The 15,802-nt window shown below is 57.2% G+C and overlaps 2 protein-coding genes across 2 annotated transcripts in view; one reads left to right on the top strand and one right to left on the bottom strand.

The window, feature by feature from the left end:
* Positions 1-9,629, top strand: ITPKA (inositol-trisphosphate 3-kinase A). The gene is given in 8 exon segments (XM_034661134.1): positions 1-1,121; positions 7,571-7,667; positions 7,761-7,846; positions 7,848-7,978; positions 8,110-8,314; positions 8,546-8,647; positions 8,879-8,950; positions 9,044-9,629. Coding segments are annotated over 8 exon segments (1,791 nt in total). The 5' UTR covers positions 1-227; the 3' UTR covers positions 9,248-9,629.
* A 435-nt stretch (positions 9,630-10,064) lies between these two features.
* The window catches only part of LTK (leukocyte receptor tyrosine kinase), an 8,203-nt gene continuing 2,465 nt past the window's right edge, over positions 10,065-15,802 (bottom strand). Inside the window, 16 exon segments of the mRNA XM_034661714.1 lie at positions 10,065-10,297; positions 10,300-10,345; positions 10,449-10,539; positions 10,603-10,703; positions 10,706-10,780; positions 10,882-10,954; positions 11,060-11,152; positions 11,283-11,383; positions 11,697-11,826; positions 12,009-12,039; positions 12,042-12,057; positions 12,155-12,248; positions 12,750-12,872; positions 12,874-12,920; positions 13,194-13,293; positions 13,725-13,870. Of these exon segments, the coding sequence (XP_034517605.1) occupies positions 10,065-10,297; positions 10,300-10,345; positions 10,449-10,539; positions 10,603-10,703; positions 10,706-10,780; positions 10,882-10,954; positions 11,060-11,152; positions 11,283-11,383; positions 11,697-11,826; positions 12,009-12,039; positions 12,042-12,057; positions 12,155-12,248; positions 12,750-12,872; positions 12,874-12,920; positions 13,194-13,293; positions 13,725-13,870 (1,500 nt within the window).

Raw genomic sequence — 15,802 nt, 5'->3', positions numbered from 1 at the left:
CCAAGACAAATGGAGAGATTAAGGCCCCGCCCCCTGACCTTGTTCTCTGCCCGTTGGGAAGTGGGGAGCTTGGGGGAAGAAGCCTCAGGTTGTTCCCCGGACAGAGTCCTCACTAGGGCGCACGCCCTGGGGTGAGGCTTCATCGAGAAGCTGATGGCCTTGCATTCTGTGCTGAAGGGGCCCCGGGCGCGTAGGAAAGCCCGGAAACCTGGAAGCCTTGGCCCAGGATGGATGGAAGGCGGAAAGGAGCGGGAGGGACAGGGCGGGAGAGCGAGAGCAGAACCATCTCCAAGACTGTAGGGCCCGGGGGCGGGGCGACCCCTCCCGTCTCCTCGAGGGCGGGCACAGAGGGGCCGCGCGGGCCAGGCCCTGGCTTTGTGTCCACGAGGTCTGGGCTTCCCGGCCACCTGGAGGAGCAACAAGGAGCTTCCCGGCCGGGCACCTGCCCTTGGAGGCCCGCGCTTTCTCTGAAAGTGAAAGGAGTGGGCGGGGGGCGCGGCCGAGGCGGGGCCCAGGCGGGCAGGCCGCGCAGGCTCCGCCTCGGGGCAGTCTCGCGCCGGGGGCGCCGAGCGTCTCCAGTCCTCGCCGCGGCGCGGGCTGGTGGGCTCTGCTGCGGCTCGCGTGCGGGGAAATGGACCCTGCCCGGGGGCCCGACGAGCATGGCACGGCCGGGAGGCGCGGGTCCCTGCAGCCCGGGGCTGGAGCGGGCCCCGCGCCGGAGTGTCGGGGAGCTGCGCCTGCTCTTCGAGGCGCGCTGCGCGGCGGTCGCTGCCGCCGCCGCCGCAGGGGAGCCCCGGGCCCGCGGGGCCAAGAGGCGTGGGGGACAGGTCCCCAACGGGCTTCCGCGGGCTCCCCCTGCCCCGGTGATCCCGCAGTTGACTGTGACAGCCGAGGAGCCGGACGTACCCCCTGCCAGCCCGGGGCCGCCGGAGCCGGAGGGTGGCTGGCTCCCGGCCGTGGGCTCCTCGCACCTGCAGCAGCCGCGCCGCCTCTCCACCTCGTCGCTCTCCTCCACTGGCTCCTCGTCGCTGCCCGAGGACTCGGAGGACGATCTGCTGAGCGACAGCGAGAGCCGGAGCCGCGGCAACGTGCAGCTGGAAGCCAGCGAGGACGTGGGTCAGGTATGGGCCGCGGGGGCGGGGCCAGCGCGGGGCGCGGGGGCTGCGCGCGGCGGACCCAGCTCTGAGCTGGCAGAGGGCTGACTCCCGCGCTCAGCTCCCTCCGCCGAGGGTCTGACCCTCACTGCTTAGCTGGGGCATCGGTGTCGCAGGGAGGGCCCGGGCCGACCTCCCGCCTTGGCAGTTTTCTCCGGGCTTCTACCCGCGGGTCGCGGCCCCGGCCGTAGGGCGTCTAAGAAGGAGAGGGAGGAGGAGTCTGCGACCGGCCGTGGGCGCCGGGTGGGGCGGGGGTGGAGATCGTGACTTGCCGGCTAGGGAGTAGGGCCGGAGGGATCGGAGGCGCTTGGACTTGCCCCGCAAACTCTTGGAGGGAGAGGGGCGAACGAGTCTCCCTCTCTCCCCGCCCCCTCTCCCGCGCGGCGGCCCCACCCCCGCCGTTGCCACGGTTTCCCTCTCCTGAGTGGGAGTGGAGCGGCGCTCTAGGCTCTGCTCCGGAGCTGCCGCCGTCTGCTCCCGGCGCCCGCACGAGGCGTGGACGCAGAGAAGGGAGGGGCTCGGGGCTGGTGGCTCCGGCAGGGAGTGGAATGCAGCCCTCCCCCGGTTTACTGCTCCTAATTAAACCGGGAGGAGGTAAACTGAGGCTGAAAGGGCGGGATCCTCCTGCTAATCGCCGCCTCTGTAACCTGGGTGTTCTGGGGCCAGGTTTGACCCTCGGATAACCCGGGTCAGGGTGCACCGAAGCCATTCCCAGTGCCTGCCCCTTAGGGGTGTGCAGCGCCTGGGATAGCCATCTTGTCCCCTCTTTTTAACCAAGGCCAAATATTTTAAATAACTACCCGCGGTCGACGCGAAGGAGTTGCTCTAGATCCACGTTATGCAAGTGTCCCTGGAGCGGAGGGAGAGGTGAAGGGCGCCCCGCAGGCTCTGGTGGCTCCGGGCCCGCCCAGAAGGGCGGTGAGAGCTGCGGACGCGCCGGGGTGGCCTGGGCGCGGTGCGGATAGCCCTGAGGCGCGGCGAGCCCTGCGGCGCGGCTAGCCCTGAGGCGCGGCCTCCGCCTGCTGAACCCGGGCTTCGCGGCTCGTTCGGATTGGACGAGGCGCAGGAGACCCTGTAAGGACTTCCAGTGATCTGTGACTCAGTTACCCGCTGAGACTTATAGTACCCAGAGGGCAGCGTGATTTGTAAGGGACACAAGGGGAAAAGGTCTCATAGAGCAGGCACACACGCACACACACGCCGCCGTCAAGCGTCGGGCGCGGGGAGTCCCTCTCTCCTCCCCCGGAGATAAGGATACCCCTGCTCCGTGATCATTCCTAGTACAACCCTGGCTCCTACAGGGATGCGGGTGCCACCGAGGGATTTCCAGGGCGGTGGAATGTGGGGCAGTGAGAGGACTCCTTCTTCCCCACCTCCCCCGAAATGCGGAGCAGTTGTCCTGGGTGCACCGCTGCCCTGGTCAGGTCTCTGACAAGCCGAGAAGCGGGTGCAGAAGAAAGTACACCAGGAGCGCAGCCCCCCGCTTCCCTCTTCCGCCCCCAGTTGGAGGAGGTCCCGCGGCCCAAGCCTGCCTGCAACGTAAGCAGCCCGGCTGGGGTCAAGGCTCCGGAGACCAGTCGCAGCTGTGCCCGGGCGTCTTCGGCCGGTCTCTCCCTCCCCAAGGTTCGCGGTCTTCCGGCGCCGCCAGGAGCTGGAGCAGATGGTCGCCGAGGGCCCTTCCAGCTCCAAGGCTGCGGCTCCCAGGCCTTCCCCACCCCCAGCCCGCCGGGGCCTCCCCGAAGGCAAACAGCCACGGCGGCGGCAGATAAGCCCGTAGCTGTTGACAGAGGCTGCCTGCGTCCGCGTGGAAGGGCCCGGCGCGGACTTTGCCTCGCGGCGAGTCCGGGAGCGGCACAGAGCGCCCGCCCAGGCTGCCTTTAGGGCTTCCCCAGGCAGGAAGCGGAGGCCATCGGCGGGCCGTGAAGGATGCGCCTGGGAGAAGGGTTCTGCAGCTGCCCGCTGGCCAGTCCTTTACACTCGGGCCTGGGTACATAACGGATTAGCTCGGAGCAAGACGCAGGCCCGAAGGCTCTACCTTGCCTCTGCCTGGCACGTACTTACACATGGCACATGGTGTCTTGAGTGTCTTGGCTTCACTCAAGACGGAGAGGCTCGGTCTCCTAGGACCACCACACATCCTGCCAGAGCCTGGAGCTGGGCTCCCCGCCCCCACCAGAGTAGTTGGGACTGGGCAACCTGCCTCCCTCCTGGGGCCCCTCTTCTGGTAGAGGAGAAAGTTGTGGGCAGGGAAACCCAGACAGATCAGGAGAGGAGTTGGGGGCCTACCCCCAAGAGCAACTGGCATGACTGTATTCTTAGGCCTTGCCTGCCTCTTTAAACAATTTTAGGGTGTTCTGTAGCAGAAGACAGGGTGTTTGGCTCCTGTTCACTTGGTTCTCTTCTTTCAGTGCTCCAGGATAGGTAAGGAGACCTCGATGCCATCCTGTCCTGGACCCAAAACTCCCATACTTCGCTTTTCACTAATTATAGTGCAGAATTTAGGTTAACAGACTTCCTTTTTAAAAAGCAAATGCCCCTGGGAGGGTGAAGTCGTGGGTCACTTATACCTTAGCGCAAATCATTTTATAAATTTAAACTGATTGCTCTCGCCACCACCACCACCACAGGGAGTGCTGGTTTGATAGGGCAATGGGAACATGAGGAGGGGGTTGGGCTGCCAGAGGGCTTCTGCCTGAGACTGAGTGGTTAGAGGTAGGGAGTGGGAGTCAGGAGGTATAGGAATGAGTAGCAAAGACTAGGGTCCATTCTGGCGGAAGGTACACTGAGTATCTGGTGTGATTTAAGAAGGAGTCCTCAGGCCTGCCAAATGGAGCTTGGATGAAGGAGCCTCTGAGGCTAGTGTCTTGCCCTTCCCAGAGAGAGAGATGCTTCTGTGTGCAGCTCCAGGGGTGAGGATCAGAAGGGGCCCCTGTGACTTCCTAAGACTCTTTCACATACTCAGCTCTCCTGGGTTATTTGCCCCAAGATGCCCAGGTGTCCTTTGGCTGTGAGTTGGTTTCCCAGACTTCTGTGGGGGAGTAGGCTGGGCCAGAGGTTGGGGCTTCGGCCCTCCTTCCAGCTAGATTTCACTCTGTGACGTAATAAATCTGCTTTCTGATGTCCATACAATAAAAGCCTTACCTGCTTCAAAAATATCTTCCCTGCTGTTGTTCATATGCCAGAATCCCCACCCACCCCTGAAGAATGACTCTTCAAGAGCCTTTTTGGATACATGCATTTTTATCTGCATTATGTTCCCTGGAGGAGGTAGCTCCCTAAGATGGATGGTGGTGAGTTCATTGATACTTGCATAAACTCCTTCCATGTTTGACCACATCCATCCATCATTGGCAGGGGAGTTAATCCTGTTCTACCAACCTCAGGGGGTGGCTGGGAGGGCTCAGATGAAAGCCCTTTGTAACCTGCAGGGCCAAAACCAGCTGTAGGTGCTGTTGGTTCTTGGCTGATATGATCCTCACAGAATTGGAGTGAGGAGAGTAGGTGATGACCCCATTTTACCTCAGCTTGGAAACAAGTCAGTGCTGTGTTGTCACGCACCAATCAAGTGGCAGTAGCCCAGGACTGCAGGGACTAAATCCTCTTCCACTGGGCCCACTTCCCACCTTCCAGTTCCACTCACTGCTCTTTCAAGATTCCGGAAGAAAGGATGGTGCAGTTCTCCCATCTCACCTCACCCAAGGCTGTCTCCCTCCTCTGCTGGTGTGGCTACAGAACTAGATACACCATCTAAGGCCATTCGGGTCCCACTGCCCCCAAAATTCTGCCAGTGGGCCCCTAAAGCTGCCTGAAACCATACCATTAAACCCATGCCTTTGCATGAAGAGAGTGGTCCCAGGCAGATCTCAGTGTTTCCCCAGAGAGCAGACACACCATCTTGTGGCTGCAAATTGCTTCACCTTATACAAAGCTATTTTATTTTATTTTATTTTATTTTATTTTATTTTATTTTATTTTATTTTATTTTATTTTATTTTATTTTATTATTTTAAGAAGAGCAAGAGCTGAGAGGGGCTGAGGGAAAAGGAGAGAGAGAATCCTAAGCAGGCTTCACACTCAGCGCGGGAGCCTGAAGAGGGGCTGGATCTCATGACCCTGAGATCATGACAGAGCTGAAATCAGGAGTCAGATGCTTATCTGACTAGCCACCAGGTGCCCCCTACAAAGCTCTTTCTCACACAGGGTCCCATTTGACCCCCCAAAGGGAGCTGGGGTGGTAGCATGGATTTTGGAAACTGCTGGGGTAATTGGAACACAGGGAGGAGGTTGGGCTGCTGGAGGCAGGGAGTGAGGGGATATGAACGCCTCTAAGCCTTGACTTCCTTCTGTAAAATGACAGTAATGCTCCCACCGCCTCGTGCACTTGATATGCATGTGCATGATCGGAAAATCCTGAGTGGGAGAAGAGGGTGTAAGATGGTGCCACTGAATACACATGGCACATACATCTTCCTGGAATTTTACTTGAGGATTTGGAGGTGGGAGAGTTTTATAATAAAACTTGGATTTATTATGCAGCAGAATGCAAACCTTGTATGTATTTAAAGAGTAAAAAGGGAGTTTTGAAAGAGATGTCATGCTTCTAGTGGGCTGCTTCTGGCTACACCCCCAGATCCCTGGGGGTTGGACATGTGATCACACCCCAGTGTGCCATGTAGGGACTTCAGTAGGAAAGCAGGAGCAATGCTTTCTGATGGAAGAGGAGACGCGCCTGGCAGGCAGTAGGCGGTCAGTAAATGGTGGCTCGTGTTATGGCAGCAGCTACATCCTCCCAGAGGAAACAGGCTCACACAGATGAAATTCTCGCTTGGGTTCGCTCAGCTAAAAAGTGATAGAGCCACCTGGTTCCAGGGCTCTGTCACTAACCCCCATCTCCTCCCCACGGGAAGGGGCTTGCTGGTCAGCAGCCTTGCCCTGCTTAGGCTGCTGTGCCAGTTCTCCCTCTCTCAAACGACTTCAGGGAGGCTGGATTTCTAAGTTCGAGCCCTGTAACTCCTGCAACACACATCTGACTCCTCTTAGACAAGCACCCCGGGGGCGAGACAGCAGACACATAGCTTGGATGAGCAAACCTGTGTGCTTCAGAGGTTGGACACAGGACTGATGAGTTTTGGGTGGGAAAAGGAAAGGTCCAAAGTATGAGATGCTCTCAGGATTGGGTGGAGGCCAGAAGCAATGTTGGTGAGGCAGGAGGTACACCAAAGTCTACATTTCCCTCCCAGTTTCATCTGAGCTGACGGGCTCTCCGCTCTGCATCCCGTTTTCAAAGTTTAGGTTTCTGGGTCTAGACTAAGAAGACCAAGGGTAGCCTGGCCCTAGCCAACTGGTGAGGACTTATGATATGGCATCCAGGAATAGCAAGAGGGTCTTGGGGAGCCCCAAGTCATTCTTTCCCCAGGCCCTGCCAGGCTAGCCTCTCTGGCCTCGGCCTTTGCAAAGGTTTGTCTCCATGTTTGTCTCCCTAAAAGAGAGTAACCAATGGTCCAAAGTGACTGAAACAGTAATCCAGATTTGTCCAGCTTTGCTTCATACCAAGGAATGGGGTCCCAGGGGTAGGGGGGCGGGAGCTTGTCACACTCAAACCTCATTTACTACTCATAACAACCCAGCAAGAGTGATTATTTCCCCATTTTACAGATGAAGAAACTGACACTCACAGGCTTCTCAGGCCCCAGAATCGCCTGAGGCATTGTTAGAAATGCAAATTTTTGATTCCACCCAGACCTACTCAGAATTTCCCTGAGGCAGACCTGAGTGTCTGCATTTTTTTAACATGGGTGACCATCAGGTGATTCTCATGCTCAGGAAAGTTCTGAATCCTTGACCAAACACTTTAGTAATCTACCCACACAGCTGGAGCAGCAGAACTGGGGTGCAAACCTGAGCCTTCTGACACTAAGTCCAGGGCTCTTTTCAGCACGATGGAGAGCCTCCTGTATTTTCCCTTGTCATAGCACTTACCTAACGCATTCTACTAACTTAATTATTTGTCCCACTGAATCACTATCCTGTTCTCCAGTCAATACCCCAGTACTTGGCACCGTACCTGGCATATATTAATTGAATAACAAAATGAATGACTTACAAGTATGAATGAAGCTAAGGGAAAGATGATGAAAAAGTGTATTTATGCAGCATAAAATATGTATACCAATGAACAAGTACCAGGAGAGACTGAGAAGCAGGGTATCTGTCATCACACTGTGCCTGTCTCCGTATCCTCCACACAGACTCACAATAAACTTTCCTTGAGTGAGTGAGTGAGGGAGTGAAGGAACCACGGGGCCCTAGCTGCTTGCGGTGGGGTGGGGTGGGGCAGGAGGAGACCCCGTGCCAAAGGAGGGAGGGCCTATGCATTGCTGACGGCAACGTGCACGCCGGGACCCTGTCGCTTTCAGAAAAGCCACTGGCAGAAGATCCGGACCATGGTGAATCTGCCCGTCATGAGCCCTTTCAAGAAGCGCTACGCCTGGGTGCAGCTGGCTGGGCACACGGGTGAGCACAGGGCAGGCGCAGGGAGTGGGGGGTGGCGGGCGGGTGCCCGGCGAAGGAAGGGCCCAGGCCGCGCTAACTGGTGCCAGTCCGCAGGGAGTTTCAAGGCGGCGGGCACCAGCGGGCTGATCCTGAAGCGCAGTTCGGAGCCGGAGCGCTACTGCCTGGCGCGGCTCATGGCCGGACGCGCTGCGCGGCTGCGTGCCCGCTTTCCACGGCGTGGTGGAGCGCGATGGCGAGAGCTACTTGCAGTTGCAGGACCTGCTCGACGGCTTCGATGGGCCCTGCGTCCTTGACTGCAAGATGGGCGTCAGGTACACGTGCCCTGGCTGTCCGCGCGGGGGCACTGGGCGGGGCTGAGCGCTCTCCCGGGTGCCCAGAGCCGCGCCAGGCAGGGTCCAGGTGTGCGTTCTCTTATGCCCCACCGCGGCCCGCGCCTCTGCAGGACTTACCTGGAAGAGGAGCTGACCAAAGCCCGCGAGCGGCCCAAGCTGCGGAAGGACATGTACAAGAAGATGCTGGCTGTAGACCCTGCGGCACCTACCGAGGAGGAGCACGCGCAGCGCGCAGTCACCAAGCCACGCTACATGCAGTGGCGGGAAGGCATCAGCTCCAGCACCACGCTCGGCTTCCGCATCGAAGGCATCAAGGTGGGCCAGGCCCGCTTCGCTTTGCAGCGTGCTGGCCCTCCCTCTGCCCTTACCCCACTGGGCGGTGTCTGCTCTCCTTGTTGACCCCCACCACGAGGCCCTCTCTGGCGGCCTTCCCGCTGTCCCTGGCAGCCAACGTCCTGGGAGGTACCGCTACTCTGGCCCGATCCTCTCCCCTCGAGCAGAGGAGAGACACGGGGACCCTGACACTTCCTGTCCCACTTCCTTCAGAAAGCCGACGGCTCCTGCAGCACCGACTTTAAGACCACGCGAAGCCGGGAGCAGGTGATTCGCGTCTTCGAGGAGTTTGTGCAAGGGGATGCAGAAGTGCTGGTGAGCTCCGGATCCTGGTGTTGGGGAACCTGAAACCGAGGGGTGCCCCTAGGTCATCCAGTCTGGTGCCCTCGCCTGTGGCCCCCATCGTAGCATTTATTGCACCTGGGGGGGCCTGTTTCTTCCTCACCACGGTATCTGCCAAGCCAAGCACGCATCGTGGCCCCTAGTATTAGCAGAGGTTCAATTAGTATTTAGTTTATCTGCCCTCTATCCTCCTGTCCTCTCCAGAGGAGGTATCTGAACCGTCTGCAGCAGATCCGGGACACCCTGGAGGTCTCTGAGTTCTTTAGGAGGCACGAGGTAAGAGGGGTAGGCTCTGTGAGGGCTACAGCAGGAATAGGATGGGGGCTTTTCCAGGAAGGGGCTGTGGCCTGACCGTGTGGGGCTCGGCAGGTGATTGGCAGCTCGCTACTCTTCGTGCACGATCACTGCCATCGCGCAGGTGTGTGGCTCATCGACTTCGGCAAGACCACGCCCCTCCCTGACGGCCAGACCCTGGACCACCGGCGGCCCTGGGAGGAGGGCAACCGCGAGGACGGCTATTTGCTGGGGCTGGACAATCTCATTAGCATCCTGGCCAGCCTGGCCGAGAGATGAGGCTGGGCCCCGGTTCTAACAGATGGACCTGCGGCTGCGTCCCCGCCATGCATGCCGGGGAGAGACTGAAACCCCGCAGTGCGGGGCCATTCACACGGTTCTGCAGGGCCAGGTGCCAACCACTATGGGAACGCACTGCACGCGCTGGGGGCTGTCCCCCATACAAGACCCAGAGTTCCCAGAACCGATGGCACTAATTAACCGGGGGGTGGGGGTGGGGGAGGGGTGGCTGAGACAATGGGCTCCTTCCTCAGCCCAGCTCTTCTGAGGGGGCTGCGTATCTCTCTAGAGAGGCCAATAATGAATTTTATTTCGCAGGCACTAGATCTATTGGTCTAACCTCCCACACTACAATGGACAGCCTTTCCCAATAAAACTCAAAAACCAGCTTTGGTGACTCAGGCCTCAACCCCTCCCTCCTCTGATCCCTTTCTCACTTCCTTGGCATCCCTAATGTCCACTCAGATCACTGGAGGGTATGAGAAGAGCTCTTTATTAGAGGCATCTGTAGGATTGGAGGCATCTGTAGATGAAGGATGCTCATGGGGAACGGGTAATCTAGAGGCTTCCCGCAGGAGGCAGTTTCAAACTCTGGTCCCAAAGATCAAAGGCTGGGAGTGGCCAAACTCTTCTCCAGGAAGCCTGAGCTGGTTTCCAGGATGGAGGGTCCAGTGGTGCCAGGCCAGCCCTGAGACAGGCCCAGACATGCAGAACGAACTGCAGGGGACAGAGGCTACTGGAATAACAAGCTCCCTAGAAGCCTGTGGAGGAGGGCAGGGAGGAACCACTGCTACTGTCAGTGCTTGAGTCCTCACCGTCAGGGCCCCTTGGGGCCCAAGAGCCATAGGGGGGATTCCTTTGGATTCCTCTGGAATCCCCCCTGAGGTTGGAAGTCCTTGGATTTGGGGGTTTTGAGACTAGAGGGCAGCCAGGGGCCAAGGAGGCTCCCTCCCCAGTTCTTTAAGCTCTCCAGATTCTGTTCCTGGGACTGTGGGGATCTTAGGCCCTCCAAAGACCTGCTTCCCAGCCCAGAAGTTCCTTCCTGCTCCAGAGTGGCCCCAGCTCCATTGGCAGGGGTGAATTCAGCACATTAGGGTCCTGTAATGGGGAGGGGAAGGAGAGCAGGGGACCACAACATTGTTCTATGGCTGCCCTCCTGACCCTCAAGATCAAGATGGTCAAGACAGGTCAGAGGGCACACCTGAATGCAGTATGGAAGATGTTCCAAGATGCCAGCAAAACTAGGGCGGAGTTCAGGCTGGTGCTGCCAACACAGGGTCATGATATGGTACCTGGGGCGAAGCAGGAGTTCATCCCACCCATGGCTGTGAAGGACCTTCCTCCCTGGACAACACTCCATACTCACACAGCCCCTGGGAGGACCCATCTGTCCCCCTCCAATGACAAAGTACAGCACATCCTGGTTGGTGCTCCCAGGGCAGGGCGTAATTAGGCATAGAAGCCTAATGAGAAGATCTCCCAGAGCAGCACCCCAAAAGACCTGCATCACGAGTGGGGGAAACTGAATGAAGCCTATCAGGCATAGCCTTCCCTTTCCCTCACATGAGGTGGCCCAAGACCAGGGAGGGGGTTGTGTGTGTATTCACCAGAGTCTGCCTGGGATGTGAAGAGGCCTCCAAGAAGGCCTCTGGGGGCATCCACCTTCCCCCCACCAGAGCCCAGCCCCGCTTGCCGTAACAGCTGGCTCTGCAGGAGGGAGGAGCAGCGTGATGAGTTAGCTGATCAAGTGCCACCAGAGTGCTGGTAAACGCCCTTGGAGCAGCAGCCTCCCCACCTCCCCAGACCCCACACCTATAGATACCTCTTGCCACCCCACAGTCCCCAATCTTGGCCACTCGGCTGGGCCCAGTACAGCTCAGAGGGCAGTTCCTGGCAGCAATGTTCCTGCAGGCAAAAATCACTGCTAGAACTCAGAAGGCCTGGCCTTGATCTGTTTCCATAAAAGTGACGTGGAAGAGCTGTTCCTTGGGGAGAGAGTTGGGCTGCTCCCCCACCCCCTCTGAGCCAGGATCACTCCCAATGGATGAAGTGATTTTCCTCCAGGGAGGGGCAGCCCTGGGCTATGTCTTAGGTCAGATGGAGCACATCCCTCATGGCCAGAGGTGATGGCTGGCCCTGGGTAGGGCAGAGGGTGCATTAGTTCCTGCTTGTTTGGGGACACAAGGACAGTGTTTTTATTTTTTAATTTTAATTTTTTAAAATATTTTATTTATTTGAGAGAGAGAGAAAGAGAGCACAAGGTGGCTGGGGGGGAAGGGGCAGAGGGAGAAGCACACTCCCCACTGAGCAGGGAGCCCTACATAGGGCTCTATCCTAGGACCCTGGGATCATGACCTGAGCCGAAGGTAGATGCTTAACCAACTGAGCCACCCAGGGGCCCCGGACAGGGTCTTTAGATGGGCTCAGGAAGCTGGGAGAAGGGTCTTACCAAGTGTGGCAGGCTGTTTCTCAGGTAACTCTTCATGCCCCCTCCAGACACCAACTTGAGCAGAATTAGGCAAGGGGCAGTCCGGAGGCTGAGCCCCACACAGCGCACAATGTTCTGATGGCTGAACTTGCTGAGTGGGAGGCACATACCCCAGTTGCCAGCAGGGAGGGAAACCAGGCTCTAGGTTCCATAACACCAGAGACAGGCTCTGTATCCCTAGCCCCGCTACCTCTAGCCCCAGGGTGAAGAGAAGCTGTTCCGGCAGGCAGTTCTGCTCCCACCTCCCACCCCTGTCCATGGCCCCAGGTGCACCTGATGATGAGCACCTCCACGAGGAAATCCAGCAGAGTTCTGGCAGGGTCTGGGGAGGAAGAGGGCTCCTGAGCTCCCCCAGACACTTCAGGAGAATGGGTTGGCTGTAACTCCAGCAACTGTTCCAGAAGTTCCACCTCTCTCACCTTGACAGCCACCTGTAGGGGGCTAGGGTCCCCAGGAAGGCCAATTACCAATCCCTCATAGACTTCTCCAAAGGCACCGTGGCCCAAGGCTCTGCAGGAAGACAGGTTGGAAGGGAGTGGTCGGCTGGGCCTAGGTAAGTGTCCTAGAGGCTCCAGTGCCTCCTTTTTACCTCGTCATCCCCTATATGGTCAGGCGGCCCTATCTGAGGACTCAGGTCTTTCTGCATCGTGGCATCTCTCCAAGTACAAGCCCTACAGAGGTGATGTTGACTGGCACAGAACCAGGGCAGAAGAGAGAGAAGGTATGGGCTCAGGGTGTCTGTGATGAGGTTTTCCTTACGTCCTTGCAGACGCCCTGGGTAGTGGCAACCCTTGCTCCAAAGGAATCATAGGGTCCCCCCATCCCAGAATTGGGGGTGACAGCTGACCTTGGACAAGTTACTCTGCATTTTGGAATTTCTCTGACCTCTATCTCCTCCACACAGAGGTTTGGGGCCACATCCTTTCTGGAACCATAATTCACCACAGCAGGGAGTGGGATGGGAGTGGGAGAGATTCAGAGTGCACGGGTTCTCAGAAGAAGAGAACTTTCCTGAGCAGAGTGACATTGGCTGGGGGAAATTCTGTAAGCCCTGGGGGCAGAGGCCAGGGCCAGGCCCAGCCAAACCCCACCTGGCAGTAGTAAGGGCTGAGGGCTGTCTTGATGGTGGAGGTTAAGAAGCTCAAGCTCCGGGCCTGGCAGTCTCATCCCCCACAGGCCCTGCCACTTCTATGGTTCACTGAGAAAGAAGGGCGAACTCTCTACCTGCCCATCTGGCCCACCCTCCTTTGCCACCCCTCCACCCAGGACGTCTCTCCAGATGCCCATTGAGGCAAAGGTCTTCCCTGGGCCTCCGCAGCTGCTTTTACTCTTGGAATCCCTGAGGAGCCCACCACTGCTCTGCTGGAAGCAGGGGTCCTGAAATCAGCCACGTCTGTCCCTGGGACCCCACACACAGCTCAGTGAAGAGGTAGGCAGCCTGGAATCAGCCATGCCTGCTGGATGTTCCTTACCCAGAATCAGGACCCCACACACCATAAGGAGGCTCAGTGTAGAGGTCACAATGACAATCTAGATACATATCTGGGCACCTGGGTGGCTCAGTCAGTTAAGCACCTGCCTTTGGTTCAGGTCATGATCCCAGGGTCCTGGGACAGAGCCCTGGATCAGGCTCCCTGCTTAGCGAGGAGTCTCTTTCTCCCCCTCCCTCTGCCTCCCTCCCTGCTCTTGCTGTCTCTCATGTGCATTCTCCACCCCCCCAATAAATAAATAAAATCTTTAAAAAAGTAGATCTAGATACATATCTAGATAGATAAATAGGTAGGTAGATAGATAGGTAGCTATCACCCCTCCCATACTAGACCACTACTCTACATGTTCCTCCAAGGCAGAGCGTACACTGAAGCATATCCAGTCTCCTGCCCCACACCCGGAATGGTGCCTGGCATACCACCAGTCATCTTTCCCAGTACCCTACTGCTCCTCCCAGCCCGTGGCCCCCGGAGTCCAGATCTTGGACAAAAGCTGGACTTACCCATGCAAGTGATATCTGTAGCTAGCTCCATGTCCTCTGGGCACGTGCATTTGGCTAACCAGAGCTCTGCCTGCCATTGGCAGTCTTTCAAAAGGCAATGACTACAATTGAGGTGCAGTCGGATCTCTACTTCTCCATGGATCTCCATGATTATGAGTAAAAGAATGGATATTGCAGGGTGAGGGTGGGGGACAGACATACTTTTCCAGCTACGTGGTTAATTCTACCCCTGGACTTTGGAACAATGAGCAGTACCAGGCATTTAAGGGATGGGGGGAGGGCCTGAAGGACTTCTGTCAGGCCTGTATACTTCCTCTTCTGAGATCCTCGAGCTCACAGATTGAGCTTGAGAATTCACAGGAGATATCTGACAAGTGCCCCAGAATGCCCCATACTGGCATCCAGCTGACAGCCCAGCTCTTGAGTATTCCTGGGCTGTGCAAGAACCAGACAGTTCACAGCATAGAGTTGGTGGCTCAAATGGGAGTGGGCTCAGGGATTGAGGAATAAGGCTAGGCCAGGCTGAGAGGAGGGGGGTGGGTAGGGAACAACACCTGCTGGAGGCTGCCGGTAGGGTTCACCACTGGGTTATATGAAGTATACCCCTTTTTCCCCATCAACCCGAGGATGTCATTCTCTGAGGCATCACCACCTGGAAATTGAAAGTGATAGAGGGTTTGGCTACAAAATGGGGGGGAGGAAGGGGCACACTGATGGGAAACTGTTGTCTCCCAGTGCAAATACCAGTGTGGCCCTCTCTACACTAGCATTACAATACAGGGGCTGCTAGCCTGTAAGTGGGAGCCAGGAGCCAGACAGGTGGGGTGGGAGTCATCAGCTGGAATCTGCAGGCCTGGCTTAGGTTGGCTGGGACAACCTCCTTGTCTGCCTGAAATCACCCAGAGGACTGATTAAAACACAGATGGCTAGGAGTCTTCCCTCGAGTTTCTGATTCAGTAGGTTGGAGAGAGGCTGAGAATTTGCATTTCTAACAACTTTCCTAGGTGGTGCTAATGCTACTGGTTCAGAAACCACACTTGGAGAACTACTAATTTAAATTATCTCTGCCTGGAGCACCTGGGTGGCTCAGTCAGTTGGGTGTCGGGTTCCTGATTTCGGCTCAGGTCATGATCTCAGGGCCCTGTGATGGAGACTCAGGTGCAGCCCGGAGGTGAGCCCCACCGTACGTTCTGCCCTGGGCATGGAGCCTACTTAAGATTCTCTCTCTGCCCCTCCGTACCCCCCCCCACCTCCCTATCATCATCATCATCATCAGTTATCCCGGCCTTTCTGCCTCTCAGCTCAGTTTGCCAACTCAGCCAGCTCTAAATTCCTGGGACTCCTATAGAACAAGGAGACCTGCTGTGATTTAAAAAAAAAAAAAAAAAGTCCTGGATTTTAAACGAAAATCTAGGGAATCCTGTCTACTTGTGTGATTTGCAACTTAGTTGTTCTCTTTTCTTTTTAAAAAGATTTATGAGAAAGCACGCGAGAGCACGCAGGAGTGGGGGAGGGGCAGGAGAGAGAGAATCTTTTTTTTTTTTTTTTAAGATTTTATTTATTTATTTGACAGAGATAGAGACAGCCAGCGAGAGAGGGAACACAAGCAGGGGGAGTGGGAGAGGAAGAAGCAGGCTCATAGCGGAGGAGCCCGACGTGGGGCTCGATCCCATAACGCCGGGATCACGCCCTGAGCTGAAGGCAGACGCTTAACCGCTGTGCCACCCAGGCGCCCCGGAGAGAGAGAATCTTAAGCAGACTCCACACTGAGCGTGGAACCCTAGGCGGGGCTCCGTCTCATGATCCTGAGACCAGGACCTGCGCTGAAACCAACTGAACTTCCTCACCTACTGAGCCACCCAGGATCCCCTATTTAATGTCTTTGCTAAGAGCTCTTACTCTACTTGCTCCGGGGCCCAGAGGGGGTCTCAACCCCTTTCCCGCCTGTCCTTCAGAGGGCCTGTTCTAAGGTTCCAGCGACACTTCACCCTGGGAGCTGCCGAGCTGCCCTCCTCGAGAGAGCACCTACTCCTGTAGCCGCCGCCGCCTCCACCCGCAGTACAGCCCCCCCACC

Source organism: Ailuropoda melanoleuca, chromosome 5 (assembly GCF_002007445.2).
Source record: "Ailuropoda melanoleuca isolate Jingjing chromosome 5, ASM200744v2, whole genome shotgun sequence".
Lineage (NCBI taxonomy): Eukaryota > Metazoa > Chordata > Mammalia > Carnivora > Ursidae > Ailuropoda > Ailuropoda melanoleuca.
The sequence above is the reverse complement of the archived record's forward strand: the minus strand, read 5'-3'. Positions and strand labels throughout refer to the sequence as shown.